Raw genomic sequence first — 14473 nt, 5'->3', positions numbered from 1 at the left:
ACGCGTTTATACGGTAAATAAAATAAACAAACAAATAGTCCGCAATTTCCATCAATAGTTTCGTCTGAAAAACAGTGTACTGACAGCATATTATTTGAAGCATATATCTAACATAACTGCACATTTTTAATGCTAGAGAGTCGCGGTAAAAACAATCTGATTACAACCAGTCACTGGGGGTTCATCTGGTTACACAAGGTTTCCACAGATGGCGCCAGCTAAACAATCAACCAGGAACTTTAAATTAACAGAGTGAATGAACCGTGCAGCAAGCAACATGCCAGGTGGCCGTCCTTTGGCTTAAATATTGAGGGAGCGACAGAGTTACCCGTTTTGTCCCCATACTTTTCCCCTCATTGCCAAAAAAAAAAAAAGTTACGTCACAGAGTATAGCCCAGCCCATTGAAGCCATTCGCTTTGTTCCGCCTCGTCATGTTGCCCAGCTAGAAGCACTGGTGGCTTCCCGAGCTATCTTGGCCATTCAAACGACACTACTGGTATGTCACAGACAGCATGGCCAAAGCAGGCACCAGGTCTCAGATCTGCTCCAGGAATAAAAGCTATGAAACACTATTGACAGGAGTCAATAATACTTTGCACATGTCAGAGTTACACATTTAAAAAAAGAAAAGAGTCAGAGCCTCATTAGGGCAGCTGACAAAAGTGTACAAGGAAAAAAAAGGAAGGGTAACCACAAAAGAGGGCATATTTGCCACCAGCTCCCTGCAACTAAATGTCACTAACAGTTGACTCAAAATAGCCGCAAGAGCTTAGTGCCTGGCCTAGCAGCATCTGGCCTGAATTGATACAGCTAAGCTTACCGTTCGACCACCCTGTAGGCAAGGAGGGAATGGTGCCCCGCACAAGTGTCACGGTGACATCCGCAGCTTCAGTGTTGGAGGTGGCCTGCACAGCGACATATGCAGAGACAGTAAATAAAAAAAAAAATCCGCAACAGCAAAGATTTGCCAACAGGTGTTCAGATAGAGGCCAGAGGGCCTCCTAAACATTCCCAGTTGATTGCCACACCCTGCAAATTAACATTGATGCTGCCTTTGCTGCACACACACACATGCACACACGCCAGACAAACACCTTTACACACAATACTAAATCTATAACGAAATAACACAAATAATAAGCTTATGATTACTAAAGTGCGCTGCTAAGTTTAGATAATCGACAATGCGAAAAATACTTCCCAAACAGAAAGTCCTGCCCTGCACTGTTGGTTGTCTTTGCTTATTATCTCTAATGTTTCTGGCCTGCACAAGATAGCACAAGATAGCAAGTTAGCTTTAGGTTGCGTTAGTGGGAGACTTGCCTCCACATCAAACACTTGTGGTTGGATGTGTAGCTGCCAAGTCTGTACCGACTAGACAGACAGCACGAAACACAGTGGCAACCTGCCCCTACTCCATGGGTGTCGAGGCCAACACAGCCAAACACACCGCACCCATATTGTTGCATTGGAAACTTTAGAGGAGGCCCTCGAGAACAGGTGCAAATAAGAGGCATTTATTCTAACTCAATAGGCTGCCATCCCTCCCATGCATGTTTCGTGCAACTTCCTTCCTCACTTCCAAAATGAACAAAGAATAGAATGGGCTCATAAACTGAACTAAAAATAACAATACCACCAGAAGTAGGAAAAGAAAGTTCTGGATGCAAGTGTACATCATCTGGTTGGTTTACTGTTGCAGTTAAAAAAATGAGGAAACGCCATGGGCCACTTCCCCCGTACCAGAGGCAGGAAATGAATTCACAAGCGCACCTGACGAGAGACTTGACACCAGCATGCACGACTGGGCTTGTCTGTTCCTGTGCGCTAGGAATGCTGACAAGTGACCGAAGACCTTCCAAAACTGGCAGTGTCAATGAGACGTGTTCCAGGGCCAGCCTAGGATTACGTTAGTTGACATTGAGCGCAAACTGAAGGAGATGTCTTTTCAGTTGAACTCACCATGCTCATTCAGCATTAAATCTAATTTTCCTTTTCAAACGAAGAACTACATACAAGCAAAGCTTAAACAAGAGAGCATCACGACTATACACAGATTTCAGTTTTTCTCCACGTAAAAAAAAAAAGCGATCTAAGCAATTTAAATGTCCCACCTCCCTAAAAATTCAATCACATAAGGGGTTCACTTGCTTGGGGGGGAAGACTGTCTTAGATTTAAAGATGCCACGATTATGAAATCTTCAGGAAACATCTTTGTGCACCAACTGCAAATAAATTCCACTTAATTTTGTGTAAATCATATCCCCGCACATTTATGCATCATGTTTAAGACCTGTAAGTTCCCCACAATTCTGCAACAAATAGTGTGTCAGCAGCCACACTGTAAGTTTTTTATACTACTGTTGTTATGGGCATTAGTAGAAACGACGCAACAAGAGTGAAACGACTAACTTACCTTACTTGCACGAATATATGACGAGGGCGGGGCGTTTGAGATCTCAAGAAAATCTTAAAAGTAGGGGTGTGCGAATATTCAAAATTTCGAATATGAATCGAATATGTTTCATATTCGGATCATATTTGTATTCGAGAAATGATATTCGTGAATTTCTGAATATTCGAAAATTCCCAAATAGTCGGCAGCGATCATATACCGCGCAGACTTTCGTAAATCTGATTGTTGAATAAGTGCAATATCTGGACAAATTATCTGAACATAGAATTTAAAGTTTCAGGAAAACAATACAAAGGCCCTGTTCTCTTCTCCGTCGTTTATCGCGTCGACCGATCGCATTCCGATGCCACCAGGCTTGTCCTCGTGTGCAATTCCGCAAGTGGGCTTTCCCACATACCACACGTGTTGCGAACAAGATCGAGGACGACCCGCTTCTAACAATTGCAATGCAAAATCGCGTTTATTTTTTATTCTGCCGTAATATGTTATATAATTAATGCCCACATCTATGGAATTCATTCTGTCACCTTAACTCTCTGAGCGTGACCACCGCCACCTTGTTTTAGTCAACTACGCTATGCGAGAAAGCCTACTTGCGGAATTTCGCGCGAGGTTCCCGAAGAGGCGAGTCGAGGTGTCACAACAGGGCAAGCGATCCTGTAAAAATCCCGCGTATTGCATGGTGCACTGTAACCCATGCACCTCTTAAGTGGGCCTAACGGCAGGCGTGACAATGTTCGGAGGGCCCCTGTCACTAGGTCAAGAAAATAACCTGGCCGCGTAGTTTTGGTTTCTGAGCTTGGACACTTGCCCTTTGCAATGGCAACTGTCGGCCCGCACAATCGCCAGCAGTCCAATCTCAGCACCGTGCTGCTTTCAGACGCTGACTGACACGTCGCTCATCATTTCTTTTCCTTTTTTTAGAAACAGTCTCGCCATTCCGACGTCAATGTGCATTCCCATCTTGCTTATCTCGCGATGTCTTCCAGCACGCCGAAACTCTGTGCTCGTCACGGGATTGCAGGTGTTTGCACAATAGAGCCGCCTCATAAAGCTACCGCATTTTCGGTATTTTTCTTTTTCATGGCCGCGGGGCCCATTTTATAAATCAACTTTCAAATAACCTGGGCATTTCTGTCGGTTCTTTGAACTCCGAACTAATGAGGTTTTACAAGCAATCATGTTATTTTTGTTTCCAGTCTCGTCATGTTATGGATTGCATTTTGCCTGACCACATTACAGGTTGGATACTGTTATGCAGTTCAATAAAGTAGTATACATTTTTTTGCACATCATGTGTTTTTTTTTATACGGTGCTAAGGCAGTCTAGTTTTGGTTATTTCAGTTGCAAAGGCCATACACTATTTTGAAAAAAATATGAGCAACAATTTTTGCTTGTTTATCTTTTCTGAATTTATTTTTTGTGCTGACCAGATATTCGATGCGATATTCGAAGCCATTTTTTCTTCATATTCGTATTCGAAAATTTCGATATTCACACACCCCTACTTAAAAGCAATATAACGGTTCTAATGCAATCTAAAACTGCTCAGGTCACCCATCTGTTCAGGCCACAACTTGAAACTTTTTTACTGGCACTCATCTCCTCTCAAGCAACACTGAGTGGCACAACAGCGCATTCATCAAAATGGAAGCATGGTGGTTTCTTCTATATATGAATTACTGCTAGGCATGCAGAACGCTGCGTCAGTTGCGTCTACGCCCTCCCAGCACAGACCCTTACAAAGAACAGTCATCCTCATAGCACAAATGTACGCATCACTAGGTCAGACTGCACTTGCCTTCTTGGAGGCAGCTGCTGTGGATGGAGCAGCGGGCACGGCAGGAACAGAGAAAGTGGTCTCCGTATTGGCTACAGCCAAGATCTCTTCACCAATGCTCGAGTCCACCGACACAGCCTCTTCACTGATGGCCGAGGACTTCTGGACAAGCAGCACGTCCAGTGTGGCAGCTGCACAAAAGCAGAGAGGAGAACACGTAAGCTCAAATGTCACTATAGGCCAACAGAGGTGTGGAACAATCATGCAGCCTCATGGGAAAGCATGAAGGTACTGCGCAACAAAGCTTGTTCCTGGGGGCAAGCTCTTGGCATGACGAGGTAGAACCTGGATTTTCATACACTACAGAGAGTAGGACAAGGTATAGTGGCTCCAAATGCCCATCTCTTTGGCACATCCCGATGACATTCTACATGCTGCCAGGCTGTGATGTCATAGAGTTGCGGAGGTGCTGGTGTCATTCGCTGTGTTGGCAATAGGCAGGACCATCCGCATTCGGTGTGCCAGGATTCAGTGCGTTTGACCCACAACTGGTCGCCAGTCACGAAATATGTTTAGTTTGTTCAGCCGCAAGGCTCAAGAAAAGAAGTGGCATGAGCATACACACGTTTCTTGCAGTCAGATAGGGGCGAAAGCCACGGGCAGCGGAGTGGGACAAGTTCGGTGACAGATCTGCTTCACAGCTAGCATTACACTTCTGCATAGGAATCTGGTCAGTCTGAGTCTCTTGTTCCACAAGGCTGCTCTTCAGTTGCGCGGTGAACAGCGGGAGAATCAACACCTGCAGCTCATTCGCATTCCGTCATGCTCAGAGCTTGACAAATTTAGAAGCGATATTCCGTGCGCGTGTGAACGTAGGTTGAATGCAGAGGGGCTGTTTTCAGATGCCAGTAACCTGGACTATGAGCCGAGCATCTCTTCAGGCGGAAAAAGGCGGGACACCTGCTGGCAATCACCTACAGAGAGCCACCAAGCGCGACGCTCAAAGCAGCACCGGACTCTGGTAATAGTAAGTTTTTTCTACTGTCACTTTTGCAAGCTTCAACAAGTCTTTTCATCATCGGTCCTAGAAAGCATTAATTAAAAGTTGCTAGGATCCTGGAAAAGACATGCACTGTCATTTCGTAAGTTATCTTAATTTTCTCACTGCGGTTTAATCAAAACTTGGCAAACAAAGCAAAATATTAATCTACTGCTGTGTCATTTAGTATAGACAACAGAGTGCTACATAGAATAGAAAATATTAGTTGCCGAATGTGTACTCCGTAAGGCACAGGTTCAAGAAAAATACTGTTCTCCAATCGAGTGCTATAGGCCAAAGAGCTGGCTCACTCAAAAACAACTTGAGAGATCCAGAAGCATTGATTTTCTGATACCTTGATGCCCACAAATCAACAGAAAAAAACCTGCTTCCTGCAATAAATTCTCAGTTCGAACACACATCTTTGATTGCCTTTTTTTTAAAGTGCACTACGTACACATGGCCACAGCTGCCTCTACCTTGAAATCTACCCTGGACTCCACCGACTGGCAAAGGCCAGATTCAGCAAACGAATTTGAATTCAAGGGCCTAACCCAAAGCACGGTGCAGAGCGCACTTCCCTTTGCTCATGAATATCACCAATCACTCATAGGCTACTGCGGCCATTTGAGTTTGTTTAGCGAAGTGGCAGTCAAGTAATGCGTGGCACCATCACTGTGTTAATGACTTCGCAAATCAGCTAGCACGGATGGCTCATCGCACCGCGAGGGTGGGCAAGTTGCCAGAAACTCACGGCAAACGCTGCCAGTGTCTGCTTGAACCAAGGAGGGCTGCTCGGATGTGTCACATTTGGCCTCACCCAAGAGTGGCGAGCCAAGCAAGTCAGGGAACGCTACTGGGTCTTTCACCACGGCTCTCCGAAGTCCTGCGCCCTGATTTGTGTTGGCCAGAGTGACACCAGCCTTTGGCCCTGGCAGCGGGGCTGGAGAGGCTAGTGACATCAGCCAATCTTCGCCCTCAGGAACTGCACTGCAAGGCACGCAGAGAAAAACAAACGGCACAAGCTAGCACAGTGCACTTTCGTGAATGCCAATAGGAGCACAGTGACCAGGGGCCACCGAGGGCAAATGAAGCTGGTCTATATAAATTGATTATCATGTCCCAATAAAATAGAGGCTATCTTCAGGGAAAACAGAGTTCCTGTAAACTAGAAAAGGGCAAAAAATGATACAGGTATCACTACCACCAGACGTTTTTGTAAGAAAACTGCAATGACGTCAAGACAGTACATGGATCCAGGCCTAGACCGTACCAACACCTCCCAATAGTGATAATGGAGTGCTCTTTGTTATTGACGTCACAAGTGTGAATGATTTGCTAGTGCGAAGAAAACGTGTTCCATATTTAAACAATTTTCTCTGCAGCAAACGAGTCTCATGCTGCCAAATGAACATAAACAGTCAAGCAAAAGCCATACAATTGATACAGGTTCTTCCCAGCATCCATCTAGGTTAATTTCTGATGCATAAATAACCCAGCTGTTGACCATGAGAGCCTCATGGGCACAGCCTATGATTAAGTAAACATTTATACGGATAGACATCTGCTGTTCAGCATTTGTCTAAATATCAATGGATGGCTGATGTAGAATGCAGTAATTTGACAGCCCATTAGATCAACTAGATCGCCATTGCAAAACAAACTCCTGATTTGACCTTGCAGAAGTCTGAACTTAGCCTCAGAAAAGACCACTATTGTTAATTTCTAATAGAAGAAAACTCCCACAATACAGAAAAAAAAAATGCAGCACAACCTTAGCATTGCCACAGAGCTTGTTATAACCTAATAGCTAATTAGTTTAAAATTTTAGCAAAAAACAGAAGTGGGTCAGCAGTGTTTGTTTAAGCTATACTCAACAATTTTTGGCCTTGCAGCCAGTTCCCTCTCAAAACACAGTATTTTGGTAATAATCGTTATTTAAGGAGCGCCTCTCACATAACTGCATATTTTCGAGGCAAAAGTCGGGGCAAAAACACTTTCTAGGTTAAAATAAATTTTTGTAGGCATGTCTGGTTACCAGCTACTCCCGAGCGACGAAACAAAGCAATCCCGCATCAATCAACATGCCAGACCACTGTCCTGTGGCTGACCTATTGGCGTAGCGTTGGTTTAAGGGCACTCCACACCTGTAGCTTTGTCTTAATTGCCAAAAAAAAGTTTTAGCTGCGCAGACTTCACGCCTTTTAAGAGCTTAACACAACACAGACAATGATGGGCTTGGGGGCGACACAGGCACTGCCAACTTTAACCAGAAAGACTGCACACACACACTATACATCTGTGAACTTCTTTTACATATGGGCGAAGAAAAAAAAACACCACCCATCGGAAAAGAGCACTTGAACAAAAGTGGTTTGTACTGAAGGTCCACTAATATGTTACTGATCAGTCAGAATAACTTTGCAGAATAATTAATACACTAGACAGGGGTGGCCTGGTTTGGTAGTATTCACTGGTTATCCTGCTCGGCTAAGTGCGGCCAAGAGTTCCAAGTTGTCAATGAAGAATAGGGAATGTGACGAGGGGTTCGGGACATGTATCTACTTCCTAGCAGATAAAGGGATCCTCCAAGTTGCATGATACTAAATTGTTGCTTCTACCAAAGGTGTTGACAGGTCTTTAACTTTGCAGACAACATGCATGCTGGTACGAGACAGCAAGTGAAATCCTGCCTTATTCTTCACACTGTTGATGACTACTCACCTCGTCCCTTACAAGATTTTGCCAGATGAAAGGGCAATCCAGCAACGTGCGAGCTGGTGGAGATCTACATTAGATGTTTCGTCCACACTCAATAAAAAGAAATTGAAAAAAACGTGTACCCTAAGACATCGTAATGCATCAAACATGAATGACAACTTGGGGACCCCGTCATCTACTTGCTTGCGCTGGTAATTTGAAGACACCATTTTCTAACCACCAGTTGAGACAGGAATGTACGCATCACCAGCACAACACAGGACTCACGCCAGCTCTCTCTTTGTGGGCTGCTCTGGAGACCGAAATAGAGCACAGCGGGGCACCGGGTCCACATCCCCCTCCAACCCCGGGTCCGAGATTGAGAGGTCAACCAATGTGATCTGCCGTGTGTCGACGAGAGGAGTGGTTCCCAGCTCCTCGAGGACTTGCACAATGCGCTTCATCTCGCGCACCACCATCGACTGGCTCATGGGGGGCGTCTGCACAAGGCACACACTGTCCCCACCACCGTCCTGGACAGAAGGGAATGGCCAGCTTGAAAACCTTCAAAATTGATGCCGAAATTGCACAGTGCCAGATGCAGCAAAGGCAGTTCTCGGAACAACACACCAGGGAGCTTGCAAAGAAGGCGCGCACTGACAGCCTGCATTTTGGCAGAATTCAGACCTGTTCAATAAATATATGTGCACATCTGGACAGCCAGAGAAAAAAAAATGAGACGGGTAGGTACATGAGTGGCTCATTAAGATATACATATCAAAGATCATGTTTTATGTGGACCTTGACATACAAGATGCATTCCTCTTCTGCTGCTATGGTTGGGGCTGCGGTGCTGGCGAGCGCTCTCAAGGTCACGCTACACACAATGCAAATATGTACGAAAATGGCAGACGACACAGCCAATGCTGTAGCTCAGTAGGTCGAGCAGTGCATGAGACATGTGGACGTTTTGGATTTAGATCGCAGGCGTTATGTGGTCGTCCTGTCTACTTTATGTGAAGTTATCTTGCTGCCCCCAAAGTGAGAAAATGACATGAAAACCACACAGCCACATTATGGTGAAAAGCAATACACTGTGCACATAGGAGTTCACCTTTCCCCTGATCATCCGCTCCAAGATGTAACCGCGAATATATTCTCATTCATGAGGAAGTGTTCACGCAATCATCAACTACAATTACAAACTGCAACTGCAGGTCAGGTGCAGCAACAATACTCACGGTAGAGCTGTGATCCATGGCACCCAATTCCTGCAAAGCACAAAATCAAAGAAAATTAGGCTGCAGTGCTTATGCTATTTCATTTAAGTTAAAAGAATGTCAACCAAAGAAATTAAACACATTTCAGAAACTACTGTTCCTTCGTCAAGTGTGACTGCAGGAGAGTTGCAGCTTGCCTTTTTAAGCCCTCGTTTAATCATCAACCACACGTTGTGTCACTGAACCTAGACCGTGGATGCAAGAGTGGGGAAAGGTTTCTAGTGTCTGCTAAATATGCCTTGACTCAAGTAAGAGCCTTTTGTGGGAGCCCAGCTCGGTGTCCAGCACAATGGTGTCCTCGAAGTCCATCTTGTGGTGAAATGCCTGGCACTGTTCAGCCACCGCACTCCGTTGCCTGTTCATTTGTTTGAAATCCACTAGTGCTGTTTCATTCTCTTAAATTAAATTCCTGACCAAACCAGGCAGACCTCTGGCGAATGCTTTCTGTTGAATGCTTATGCTATTCGTGCAATCTAGGAAGTAATGCAAACACTTTCAAAGAAATTATGGCACATGAACAACACGGCAGGGCATGTCTGCGTTAGTGTTCGTAAAGCATTTTTTAGAACACTCCCTTTTACTGTCACAGCAAGGAATCCAACAGGGGGTTTTGGTGGGCTAGTTGGTTCATGAAGACCTCTTAATAGCAAGGAAAACACACCATCCATGCAACTAAAGTGAGACGAAAAAGACACAAGGGTCGTTGAACCTCTACCAACATTCCCGACAGCAGTCCTTAGAGGTGTTATACATGACTATTCCAGCAGAAATTTGCATTACTTGGCTTTGCACAAGCGAGCTATGGAGAGAAAAATGATAGGCGTAAAGTTAAGAAGGAAGAGGGCAGAGTGGGTCAGAGAACAAATGCAGGTTAATGACATCCCAGTCGAAATCAAGAGCAAGAAATGGGCATGGGCAGGGCATGTAATGAGAAGGAGAATAACGGAGTGGATTCCAAGAGAGGGCAAGCACGTCAGGGGGTGGCAGAAAGTTAGGTGGGTGGATGAGATCAAGAAGTTCACGGGGATACGGTGGCCGCAGCTGGCACAGGACAGGGTTAATCGGAGAGATATGGAAGAGGTCTTTGTCCTGCTGTGGGCATAGTCAGGCTGATGGTGACACAACCCTGTACATAGTCATACCTGGATGCACTGGAACTCCTTCACATCCATCAACATTCTTTTCACACAATCTTATTGGAGTTTGAGGGGAAGAGTAGCACCTGTCGGTGCAAAATTTGCGACTAGTGTCGCAGTCAAAGAATAGCGAGTAAATATGGAGGTGAGCACACTTCACTAGAGTGGTCTGGCAATGCTCTGTAGAGGAAAGGAAACAGAATCTAAAAGCAGGTACCAAGTTCCACAGAACACTTGCACTCAGGGTAGCCGGATAGACGACAAACCATGCAGGCACAGGTACCTTGCCCCCTAGCAAAGCAGCTGCACTGAGATTTCATTTACCTCTGTATTACCACTCCTTGGCCACACATAGCCCCCAACCCATACACATAAAAGAAAGGGTTGCGCGATGGATTAAAGCCATGACATGCCAACTAGCACACACTACTTGTTCCTTTTATGCTGCGGTCAGACTGCGGTAAATGCAATGCTGGCAGTTCTTTGCAGTATGCTCATGGATTTAAAAACTGAACCGTGCAAGTGACAGGAGCTTGCCCAACCCCAGCGAGAAATTTGGCATGAGAAAAGCATGCTGGAGCCAGTTTTTTCAACCAAATAAGTCGAATGAATGCGTGGTTAAAATAGAACAGCCCAAAGGCGACCCGTAAATCCGCCTACAGGAGGTCACCAATTACTGTGCATTATGCGGTACAAGCAGAAACACGAAAGGAACCACACGGGTGAACAGACAGAAGCTTAAGTAGCACATTTCGATTAAGCTACATTATTTCAGTAAATTGTACACAGCACAGCCACATTGGCACGCCAGCTTTTGCGCTGCAGAACTCCTGAATTAAATGCAGTAGTACAGACAGGTTTAGGAAGACTGCTGAAAGACTCAAACCCTCAAAACATATTTGCTTGCAGACAGCTAACGGTAGAAAAGATAAGGCGCCATAAAAAGAAAAGCTTGCCGAGATGGGCTCGACGGCGAATGGGCTGTTTAGCTGATACACGGTCGCCCGCTTCGCGAGGCATATTTACAACAGCCCAGCACGACGGGACCGAGAAATGCCAGTTTGAGAAAAAAGCGAGGAACTACGCGAACTCTTACAATTAGGGTTTACAGCACTTCGCGCAGTTTCGTGAGGTGTGTGTATCGAGCATGGGCACTACTGTCAGCGGTACAGATACATCGCATCCAGCACGACAAACAGCGCCGTGTTCCGGCGTACAAAGCATTCCTATGGATATTATTCATCTGAATAGCAGCCTGAAGTATCAACGAGGACTACTTTTTAGCAGTGCTGCTGATACGAGCTTGCAAGCGATACCACAGGCATTCAGATTTCAAAAACGAACCACGACAAGCGAGGCCCGCCTAACCGCCCGCGTCATGCGACAGGAGCAAACACGGGGAATTAACATGAGGCAGCACACTTACAGCGCTTGTGGACATCCGTGCCAAGTGTTCTCGCAACTTGCCGGTCAGAGTGAGGCCGGCTTACTTCAGCACAGCGCCGAAAACAGCATTCGAAAGCCCGTTGGCACTGACCGCAGCCACCGCAGCCGTTTTACACGCTCAAAAATCACGCGCCTGCGCACGGAGCAAAATACAATTCAACGACACACACAGCATGACAATAGGATAGTAGCCAAATGCAGCGTTTCCAAAACGCCGCCTTGCGAATTCAAATATTGAAATAAACAAAGTGTTGCGCTACCTGCAGGCATTTTTAAAACTACTATTTAGAAATGGTGAAACAAAACCGCGCAAAAACGTTTATTAAAAAGTTCAAAGAAGGCGCTGCATACCTCACGATTTGGACGAACGTTTTACCTAGAGTGGTATTACACAACGTCTGCAAAACTTTTTTTAAGGACATTGTTTCCAGTCAAACATTAGTTTAGGCTAATATTATTTACAACATTGCTAAAATGAAAAATTGCAAGCACTAAAAATTCAAAATATACTTGTTGGCCTGAACGATGCGCAAAAAACAGCAAATTTAGATAATATATGCCTTTGTTTACTTTAGGCACATCAGTAAAACAATTTTTTTTTCAATTTCGGTTTCAGCTTTCGTGTATTGTAACGTGAAAAATCTGGACGCCTCACACCAGATGCAGGTACATAGTGTTGTGGGCGTGTGCTTTCTCTTCTTTTATGGACTCAAGACGCATGCAACCTGCATATATATGTATTATTTTGTAAATAGTGTATTTGTGTATGTACCTCTCCCCCTATCGTTTCTTATGATCCCCTCACCTCTTTTAATTCATTTCTAAATTCTACCTGCTATCCCTTATTAACGCCATAGAGTTTCTTCCGCTTCCCCAGCCCAGGTGCCTCCGTGAGTAGTGATGGCAGATGCCGGGGCTAGCAAAAACATTTTCCTTCCTTTTGATTTTTATATTTCTTTTTTTATTTCTGAATCAACACTACTACTACTACTGTGGAGGTACAGAACTTATTGAGAACCACCACAAGGCACGCGGGTGGATTCGACCGCATGCAGGCATTCATCGAGGAAATGAAAAAGAAAATTGGTTTTCATTACTTGAGGAGAAGAAGAAGGAAAGGAAATGATGCAGTAACTGCCTCACATATCTCGCTGGACACCCGAACCACGCCGTAAGGGAAGGGATAAAGAAGGGAGTGAAAGAAGAAAGGAAAAAAAGTGGTGCCGTAGTTGAGGTCTCCGGAATAATTTCGACCACCAGAGGATCTCAAAAAGTGCACTGACATCGCACAGCACACGGGCGCCTTTGGCGTTTCGCCTCCATCGAATTAAACGTGGTCGCCGCGGTTGGGTTCGTACCCGGGTACTCCTGCTTAGAGTCACTGGATAAAATTATCCAGTGACTCTGCTCCTGTTCAGTAGACGAGCGCCTGAGCCACCGTGGCGAAAGCTTTCTCCTGCCGCGTGACGTGGAAGACGGCGCGCGTGATTTGAATGCAGCGGTAGCTCTGCAGGTTAGCGGGTTATCTTTCTTCAGTCGCGTACTCTGCAGAATAGTACAAGCATTTGTACTAAGCAGGCTTGTGTGCGCACTCCCTGTACCTCCACCGAAAGACTCCTGGGCCTATGAGTACACAACACCCTAGAAGAGCTTGAGGAAATCACACTTAACAATGCAACGAGGCCGGCTTTCCCGCACCAAAGCAGGTAGGGCCATACTTGATCACCTAGCTAGGACTAGGCATCGGGCTGCCACCACTAGATACCAAGACACAAATCCCTAAACACATCGCTCAGGCAATACTAGTCACGCGACTGCCTAAGAATATGCATTCTGCTCACCACGACGAGAGAAAGCTACGGCAAAACCTTTACACAGAATGTGCAGCCAACATGAACAAGCGCTATATTTAAATGCCGCAGAATACCCACGGAAACAAGCGTCCGCACTATCAGCGGTGGACACGCAAGGCAGACTGATAGTCTTCGGGGCTACTGAAACGAGATCCTCATAAATGGCAGAAGAGGGGGCTGTCGCCCTTGCCATCATTAACACCAACGCTGATACTATTATGTACTAAGCGACTTTAAAATCGCTATGCGCAATTATGCGAGGGGCAGAATTTCTCAGCCAACAATGAACATATTGGGTCGAACAAAAAATTCAGAGCTATTGAGTTGATATGAGTCCCTGCTCACTCGGGGAACCCTGGTAACAAAGCGGCGCAAATCAACGCTCGAGCATTCGTCAGCCGAGCAGGGGACGCGGTAGTTACTGAGAGTTTCTTGAAGGACGGCCTAGCGTCATGTCACGGCATTACTAGTCATTTTAAACTATAAAGGATGTTCCTTGTTCTTTGAAAGGAGACAATTTGTTCCTTTCCTTATAGTCTGGAGGAGCTGTCCTTGTTTCTTTATTCATTAACCAGCCAGACTTCCAGTTTTTCTTTTTCAAGACTGCAAAACACCCCTTTCTGCTATCTGTGCTTATGAAGTGACTAATTTGTCGTCTGCGCGTTGTCTGGGCTTATCTGTTTCCGCCATGAGGGAGGTTTGTGGGCTCTTCTGAAGGAGGCTGCTGACCCATTGGATTCCCTCAGTGCCCACCTTTCGTTGCAATATTTGTTCGACCTGTCAGGAAGGCAAATGACAAAGGTACCACTAGAGTCTTCATT

At 45.4% G+C, this 14473-nt stretch overlaps 1 protein-coding gene across 2 annotated transcripts in view; it reads right to left on the bottom strand.

Annotated features, from left to right (window-relative positions):
• LOC144106256 (uncharacterized) overlaps positions 1–11952 on the bottom strand; it is a 56913-nt gene extending 44961 nt beyond the window's left edge. For both annotated transcript variants that reach the window (XM_077639015.1, XM_077639016.1), the window contains exons 1-6: positions 11780–11952; positions 9179–9208; positions 8226–8470; positions 5992–6227; positions 4220–4389; positions 822–906 (exon numbers count right to left, since the gene is read on the bottom strand). In XM_077639015.1, coding sequence (XP_077495141.1) covers positions 822–906; positions 4220–4389; positions 5992–6227; positions 8226–8470; positions 9179–9208; positions 11780–11794 — 781 coding nt within the window. In that variant the 5' untranslated portion in view covers positions 11795–11952. The remainder of the gene's footprint in view (positions 1–821; positions 907–4219; positions 4390–5991; positions 6228–8225; positions 8471–9178; positions 9209–11779) is intronic.
• Positions 11953–14473: the final 2521 nt, after the last annotated feature.

Source organism: Amblyomma americanum, chromosome 10 (genome assembly GCF_052857255.1).
Source record: "Amblyomma americanum isolate KBUSLIRL-KWMA chromosome 10, ASM5285725v1, whole genome shotgun sequence".
NCBI lineage: Eukaryota > Metazoa > Arthropoda > Arachnida > Ixodida > Ixodidae > Amblyomma > Amblyomma americanum.
The sequence above is the reverse complement of the archived record's forward strand: the minus strand, read 5'-3'. Positions and strand labels throughout refer to the sequence as shown.